Source organism: Trichechus manatus, unplaced genomic scaffold (genome assembly GCF_000243295.1).
Source record: "Trichechus manatus latirostris isolate Lorelei unplaced genomic scaffold, TriManLat1.0 scaffold00075, whole genome shotgun sequence".
Taxonomy (NCBI): Eukaryota; Metazoa; Chordata; class Mammalia; order Sirenia; family Trichechidae; genus Trichechus; species Trichechus manatus.
This window is the reverse complement of record NW_004444011.1, coordinates 873,340-882,109: the sequence shown is the minus strand read 5'-3', so window position 1 is coordinate 882,109 and position 8,770 is coordinate 873,340. Positions and strand designations below refer to the sequence as shown.

Genomic DNA, 8,770 nt, shown 5'->3' with positions numbered 1-8,770 from the left:
TGGACTTTTAGCCTACTTTACTGTGAGGAAATAAAATTCTCTTTGTTAAAGCCATCCACTTGTGGTATTTCTGTTATAGCAGCATGAGATGACTAAAACAGCACCTAACAAAATAAAACAAAAAAGAGAACTATTGAAACTGTCATCATCAGTCTGGCATAAATGTGGAAAAATCTGTCTGTGATACACCTCTGTATGTAAAATCCTTTGTGGGCTCAACTTTTTGTCCAGCTGCTTCTCTAACATTTTTAAGGAATGACTTTCAAAATATCTTATAAACTAGGGCAATGCAAAAGGGGAATGAAATCTTGAGGATCTCAAGAAAGTTGCCAAAAGTCTCTTCCTACATCATTATTACTTCTTGGTAACAATTCTCTGAACTATGTTTTATTTTCAATGTTTTTGCATTTACTGGGTCATTACAACTCTTAAATATAAAAACAAAACTCCACCAAAATGTTGTATAGCTAAACCATTTAACTTTGTAATCAATATCAGATTTTTCCCATTCTCCCAAAACACTGACTAGAAAGTAAAGGTATATGGTTATAAGCACCTAATAAGTGTGAGACAAATATCCTACCATTTATTATTCCTCTTATCATCCTTAAGATCTTGAAGAAAAAGTGGAGGCAGTTCCCTCAAGGGAAAACAAGTATGGCTCCAATTGTTTTGTTAAAAACAAGTCTACTTGATATTGGGTCCTTTGACTAAGGGGAGAGTCTTGGGGAGCAACAGTCACCAGGTTGATCTGGTCTCTCCCACAGGTGGCTCCAGTGATTAAAGCCAGAATGATGGAGTATGGGGCCACAATGGTCAGCTACCAGCCCTTGGGAGACAAGGTCAACTTCTTCCGCATGGTCATCTCAAACCCCGCAGCAACTCATCAAGACATTGACTTCCTGATTGAAGAAATAGAACGCCTTGGACAAGATTTGTAATAACTTAAGCACACTAAGCTGTTACAGTTCTAAAAGTAGACAATTTAGTTGTCACAAACTGTGTGAATGTATTTGTAGTTTGTTCCAAAGTAAATCTATTTCTATATTGTGGTGTCAAAGTAGAGTACAGTTTAAAAATCAAAAAACGTTAATCCTTTTAAAAATCCTTTCTTAAGTTTAGAATACCTCTCTAGTAATTAGTGACAAAAGGCTGTGTTCTAATCAATTAGGAAAAGCTTCAAATTGTTATAAATACTTCCCTTACTTTTAATATAGTGTGCAAATCAAACTTTATTTTCACATTGAAGTAGTAGGATTGAACGGTGCCAAATTGCCCCCTGAATCATAAAAGGTTCTTTGGGGTGCAGTGAAAGGATAAAGTAAATATAAAATGTATGTTGACAAATAAAAACTCTTGCCTTTTTCATAGTATTAGGAAAAAAAAATTCTAATTTACCTATAGCAACATTTCAAATGTATTTAAATACATATAATTTTACAAAAGCAAAATATATATATTAAAAAGAAATCCTATTTTGTAACATACAGATTTTTATTTTATATGAGTTATACAAACTGCAGGGGAAGATATAAAAACTAAGCCAGATTTTCTTTTAATGTAAACATAATAAAACACTTAGCAAAGTTATTTTGAAACATAGGCCCACAAAATTCTTAAAAGGTAAGATGCCTTCTTTCTGTACATGTTATGGTTTATCACATCTTTAAAGTGAGTATCTCAAAACAAACATGAAAGAATACTGCAAGCTCTTTAAAATGGTGGATCAGATCAGTTACAGTCAACAATAAGATTCTCTTCCCATTGAAATTTTCCACCCTGTTGACCCTTAGCAGACCTACCAGTAAGCACAACAAACCAAGCTTCATCTTAGATTAAATTAGAGTGATCTTCTCAATCTGCTTTCCAGTTTGGCCTATTTTGAACAGGAGGTTGATGCTGATTTTTGAGGCATCTTCCCAAACAGTATTCTTTTATTTGGTCATTTCAATTAATTAGGGAAAATAAAAATAAAATTTAATTGCCCTGAGTAAAGAGGAATGAAGCACGCTCCCTGAATGTGGTGAGCCCAGAAAATTAAACTTGGTTTTGGTAGGAGAGTTCTCTGTATGAGAATGATGACATCATCCTGGACGCTATATTGCCACAGTGCAGGAAGGAGTAATTTACATCCTGGGTAACTGCTTATTCCATTCCCTCCCCATTCCAACTCACAAACATCTTTCCTGCTAGGCTACCTATGACTGGGATTCCAAATAATTTTCTATTCCATGGGTGTTTATTTTCCACCCGTGAAATGGGCTCCTCACTCTTGACTTGGAGACATCATTTTAAGACCTTCTTTTTATCTGTTTCCCATCAAGATCCAAAGTGGCCAGAAAATGCAATGATAATCAGATCCTTAGAACTCAAAATAATATTTTTAAAACATCCTTTTTCCCTGCAAACCTGGTGGTGAGACATGAGCTAACAAAAGCCCCCATAAATTTTTATGCGGCCACAGAATGTCAGATGCCAATTGCTAGTAGCAGTAGGACTACAGATTTGTATATGCAGGCCTCAGATACAAATTTAGAAATATCCACCCTTTCTGAATGGACCACATCTTTAGTCAGAAAGACTACAGGTGTACGAGTAATGGAAGAGGACCTTGTTCTTCCACTGATAGAAATCCCCTAATATACTACAGAATCCAACCATCTGAAATCTTCATGAGCTTGCTCCTAAGTTATGTTTCCCAGATTATATACAAAAACTTTCTTTTAGCCTCACTTGATGTGAACATGGCTTCAGGCTCTTTCTGTCCAGAAAGCAAACAGATTCCCTGTGATGATAAGATGAAAACTCTTTGTGTCCCAGAATTTCATGAAAGAACAAGCCTCACATTCTAGACTTTGTCTAATGGCCAAGTATCTCTTCCTTTTCTAGAAACTTCTAGAAATTGGATGTTGAGAATAAGCTGCCCATGTATCTTGAGCCTCAGGCCAATGGTCCAACTTCTGAGGCAGAGATAGTTTATCAAACCTACTACCTTGCTTGAAGACAGTGCCCCTGATCTAAACCAACTCCTCTTATTCCCTTGGGGTACAGATCCTATGTCAGAAGCTGCTGCTTTTTAACTTGATAACATGGCAGAATTTACAAGGAGAAACATTTGTGCCTATGTATAAAATTTCAACAAAATATGTTTTACCAATAGGTTATTTTCTCCCACCCCCTGCCTTTCCGGGTCCTTTCCCAAGTTTGCTAGGAGCTTTGCTCAATCCTGTGCAGTGAAATTCCTGCCAGCCACAGCCAGGATGGAGGCAAAATAAAAACCTAATAGGTCCCAAAAGTTTAACAAATATTCTTTAAAGAAGGTCTGTAATCCACTCAGAAGGAAGGAAAGAAAGGAGAGAGAGAGGGAGGGAGGGAGTAAAGAAGGAAGAAAAGAAATGAGGGAGGAAAGAAGGAAGGAAGGGGAGAAGGAGGGAGGGAAGGAAGGAAGGAAAGAAAGAAGGAATGAAGGAAAGAAGGAAAGAAAGAAGGGCTTTTTGAACATTAGCCCAAACTGCCAGTGCCAAGGGCCTTTATATGGGCCCATTCTTTACAAATTTTAGAAAATTTTCGTTTTCACTTTAACAAGAATTAACATGGACATTTTCATTTATACAGCAATATTGTGTTTATTATTTTAAAGTACGTGAAAAAAAGTGCAGTATGTCTTTATTTTATCTGAGATTTATAAATGGTACTGACTTCATGTAACATCACAAGGATGTGAGGGAAGAAAAGGAACTCAACTGTGTCTGTGACTGTGTTGCCTTTATTATATTGATAGTATTGTCACCTCAGATTGGGGTCGTGCACTTTAGGTCTGAACTGTACAGTGTTGTAAATCAACATGTGTTGCTGTAAAAGCTTGTACAATATATTATTGATCTGTCTTTTTCTGTGTGGTAGCTGTACTGAACTTTGATATTATGAGAACCACATTCGCATCTGTCCCTGTACTCGCTACTAAACTGTGTGCCCTCCACGTTAGCTCTAATAGAGAACATGCCCTCAGCTACCCCATATTGAGAAATCCCCTTGGAGAATTGTGTAATTTAACAAAAATGCAAGGTAGAAACACAACTTTGTCTCTGAGAATAGAAGAAACCAATTATGGAGTGTCACAAACTGCTAAATTGGCAGGTATTAACCCTGCTGGGCCTGGGAGTAGCTGCTACTCCTCAGAATATGGAGCAAGCGTGTAAATATAGTAGCAGGACAAGGAGTCAAGGACCCTAAAACTGGGAACCATCTTGCACGTGCTCTTCTGTTTTCAAATGCTAAGTGCAAACACTGTGTACTTATTTAGTTACGTGTGCCAAATACTGTTCCTAACTGGTGTTTCTGAAAGACATCGACATTACTTCATTACTAAAGACAGAAAAAAATAAAAATAAAAAATGCAAACATGTGGCAACCTGTTTTTACCAAATATAAACTTGTGTAAGATCCAAGTACTTTATCTGTGTTGTCTCTCTAGACAGAATAAATGTGTAATTGTGGACAGCCTTCGGTATTCAGCACTTATTTTCGACTTTGCAGTATAGTGGAAATATCGTTTAGTGATTGGCCCTGGTAAGTGGCTCAGGACCTTTCTCACTCCCTCAACTTGTCACCAACCTCAGAGTGTCTTTGGGTCTTTGTTAAGGAAAAAATATCTTAAACTTCTGCAGCCGCCCCCTCCTGTAGCTCCTGAAGACTATGGATTTGTGGTTTCTCCTTCAGTCAGATCCTATCTTTTTGTTTGTTTTTAATATTTTATTATGGAAATTTTCCAATACATACAAATGTCAAAAACTAGTATAATAAACTCAGGTACCCTTCACCCAGCTTCAACAGTTATTAACTCGGCCAATTTTGTGTCATCAGTATCCCCACCCCATTCTCTCCCCAAGCCCAAGTTATTTTTATATGTATCTCTAAAGGATAAGTTGTTTTTTAAAAAATGTATCCTCAATACCATTATCACAGCTGAAACAATAATAATATTGCCTTAATAATATCATCAGATAGCCAGTTAATGTTCTCATTTCCCTGATTGTCAATTCTGTAGAAAAACTCATGGTCTGTGGCCCATGACAACCAGTAAACCCAGTGAGGCCCCGTTATGGATTAAATTGTGTTCCTCAGAAAGATGTGTTGAAGTCCTAAGCCCTGTGAATATGACCTTGTTTGGAAATACGGTCTTTGAATATGTTATCAGTTAACACGAGGTTATACTGGAGTAGGGTGGGTCCTGATCCAGTATGAGTGGTGTCCCTAAAACAGAGAAGAGGCAGAGGAAGGACAACCATGTGCAGATGCATCTACAAGCCTGGGGCTACCAGAAGCTGGGCAAGACAAGAAAGGATCTTCCCCTAGAGCCTTCCAAGGCAGCACGGCCCAAACAATACATTGATTGGGACTTCTATCCTCCAGAACTGAAAGACAGTAAATTTCTGTTTCTGTAAGCCACCCAGTTTGTGATATGTTTTAGAGCAGCCCTAGGAAACTAATACAGGCCCCACACACCTTTCAAGATGGCTGGGATATATACAATTCAGACACATAACACAATGCTATACACACATGGGCCATGTGTATGCTGCTGTGTATTTTCCATTGTGTTTATTTCTGGGTCTCTGTGGCTTGTGAATTTTGGGAGAATCGTGCGTTCCAGGGCTTTTCTCCCAGGCTGTTGGGAACAGGAGTTGGGTGGTGTGGGCAGATTAAAGGGTAAAAAGCCACAGAAATTTAATTGAGGGAATATACACCATGCACAGATGAAAAGCAAAGACGTCACCTTGAAGACTAAGGTGCGCCTGACCCCAAGCCATGGTATTTTCAATCGCATCATATGCATGCAAAAGCTAGACAATGAATAAGGAAGACCAAAGAAGAATTGATGCCTTTGAATTGTGGTGTTGGTGAAGAATATTGAATATACCATGGACTGCCAGAAGAACAAACAAATCTGTCTTGGAAGAAGTACAGCCAGAATGCTCCTTAGAAGCAAGGACAGCAAGACTTTGTCTCATGTAATATGGACATGTTATCAGGAGGGACTAGTCCCTGGAGAAGAACATCATGCTTGGTAAAGTAGAGGGTCAGTGAAAAAGAGGAAAACCTTCAACAAGAAGGATTGACACAGTGGCTGCAACAATGGGCTCAAGCATGACAACGATTATGAGCATCGCGCAGGACCGGGCAGTGTTTTGTTCTGTGGTGCATAGGGTCACTGTGAGTCAGAACCGACTCGACGGCACCTAACAACACCACATTGTGCAGGATCAGGTCCAGGCTGCCCCTAAGGGCCTGAGATGCCTTTATAGGTACTAGTCTGGAGCAAAAGAATATTACTTCAAACAGATGTGTGTATTTGTGGAGAGGGTGGCAGATAAGGAGGAGGAGGAAGCCAAGGTTTTTAACTAATTTCAATATTGCTTATCGGGCAACCAATAGGCAACGGTCAAATAAAGAGGGGACCCTGCACATTCCTGCTTTTGTTAACATTATTCCATCAACCTAGAAAGAATTTCCCATTCCTTCTTGCTAGCGGGAACAATGGGTGTTGGGAGTGCAGGCTCTGGGGCCAGATTTTTTGTTGTTGTTAGTTGATTCTGAGTCATGGTTACCTGAATTCAAATCACAACTCCATTACTGACCAGCTGTAAGACCTCGAGCATGTCATCTGACCTCCCTGAGTTTCTGGTCCCCATTCTACAACAGTAACCTTCTTCACGAGGTTTTTGTGTGAATTAAATTTTTTTTAAAAAATGTATATATAGCACTTAGCCTGGTGTTTGGCACCCAATAAGCGCTCCACAAATCTTGTCTTTAGAGTAATGATGGTAATTATATATGAAGTCTATAAATCAGCTCATGTTACCTCCTCTATGACACCTTCCTAACCACTCACCCTCTTCTGAATTCCCCAACTACTGACTCTTGATTAATAGTGCTCATTGGGCACCTACCTAACAACTTCAGGCTGGAAATGTCATCTCTTGAATTATCTTCTGCTCTCCAATGGAGATTAGAGGTAAATTCTGTTTCTTATGCTTCTTTCTTAACACCCTTCCTTCCCAGCCTCCCTCCTACAATACACAGATCCCAACAAGATTCTCTGTCATCTCCAATGATGTCCTACAAGTAGAAGGCACACCATCCATACCCATCATTCTCTTTCCCTGATCTATGGTGCGACCTTGGTCAAGTCAACTAACATCTCTCAGCCTCAGTTTTCTCAGTTGAGAACTGAGTGGGTGGGACCACTTGATCTCTAGGGAAAAATTTAGGTGGAAGATGGTTTAAGATTACAAATTTATAAATCTGGAAGAGTCCTTAGATGCAGTAATTAATTCTGCTAACCTTTATTGAGGGCCTATGATATGTCAGATGCTTTTGCATATTAATCTAGTTCCATCATTTTATAGGTGGGAAAATTAAGGCTCAGAGAAGTTTAATGACTTTTCAAAGTCAAACAATGAATTGATGGTATGAGCTTTTTTTTTTTTTTTTTTTGATTAGTTGATACAAATGACAAAGCCTTTGCACAATGCATAACCATTCAGAATGGCCTAGCATCATCTATTATACCTTCCCTACCCACACTTTCCACCTCCTCTGTTACCACCCTGCCCCATGTTCCTGCCTCATGGGCCTTCTCTGAGAACTGCCTCAGGGCCTTTGCCCTTGCTGTGGCCTCAGTCTAGAATATGCTGCCCCGGATCTTTCCATAGCTGGCTCCTTCTTCTCATTCAGGCTCAATTCCAATACCACATCCTCGGTGAGGCCTTCCCAGACCACCCAGTCAGAATGTCTTCATTCTCCATCATGTCACTGTGTTTTGTTTTCTTCATAGTGATTTTTTCCATCATTTCTTTTTCTTTTTTTTTATTGTTGTAGTTTAAGTGAAAGTTTACAATTCAAGTTAGTCTCCCATACAAAAATTTATAGATACATTGTTATGTGACCTTAATTGGTCTCTCTATACTGTGACAGCACACTTCTCCTTTCTACCCCTAATTTCCTGTGTCCATTAAACCATCTCCTAATACTCTCAGCCTTCTCATCTCACCTCCAGACAGAAGCTGCCCATTTAGTCTTATGCATCTACTTGAGCTAAGAAGCACACTCTTCACGAGTATCATTTTATGTCCCACAGTCCAGTCTAATCTTTGTCTACACAGTTGGCCTTGGGAATGGTTTTAGTTCTAGGTTGACAGAGAGGCAGGGGGCCATGCTTCCTGGGGTTCCTCTAGTCTCAGTCAGACCATTAAGTCTGGTCTTTTTACTAGAATTTGAGTTCTGCACCCTGCCTTCCTCCTGCTCCATCAAGGACTCTCTGTTGTGTTCCTTGTCAGGGTGGTCATTGGTGGTAGCTGGGCACCATCTAATTCTTCTGGCCTCAGGATGATGCAGTCTCTGGTTTATGTGGCCCTTTCTGTCTCTTGGGCTAATACTTTCCTTGTATCTTTGGTGGTCTTCATTCTCCTTTGCTCCAATACGTTGGGACCAATTGATACATCTTAGATGGCTGCTGACTAGCTTTTAAGACCCCAGATGCCACTCACCAGAATAGGATGAAGAACATTTTCTTAATAAGCATTGTTGTGCCAATTGACCTAGATGGCCCCTGAAAGCATGGTCCCCAGAACCCCGCCCTTGCTACTCTGTCCCTCGAAGTGTTTGATAGTATTCAGGAAACTTCTTAGCTTTGGTTTAGTCCAGTTGTGCTGACTTCCCCTGTAGTGTGTGCTGTCCTTCCCTTCACCTAAGATAATTCTTTTCTACT

General features: G+C 39.5%; 1 protein-coding gene across 1 annotated transcript in view; it reads left to right on the top strand.

The window, feature by feature from the left end:
- Positions 1-941, top strand: part of GAD2 (glutamate decarboxylase 2) — a 115,386-nt gene extending 114,445 nt beyond the window's left edge. Inside the window, exon 16 of the mRNA XM_004380525.2 lies at positions 768-941. Within this exon, the coding sequence (XP_004380582.1) occupies positions 768-941 (174 nt within the window). The remainder of the gene's footprint in view (positions 1-767) is intronic.
- The last annotated feature ends 7,829 nt before the right edge of the window (positions 942-8,770 follow it).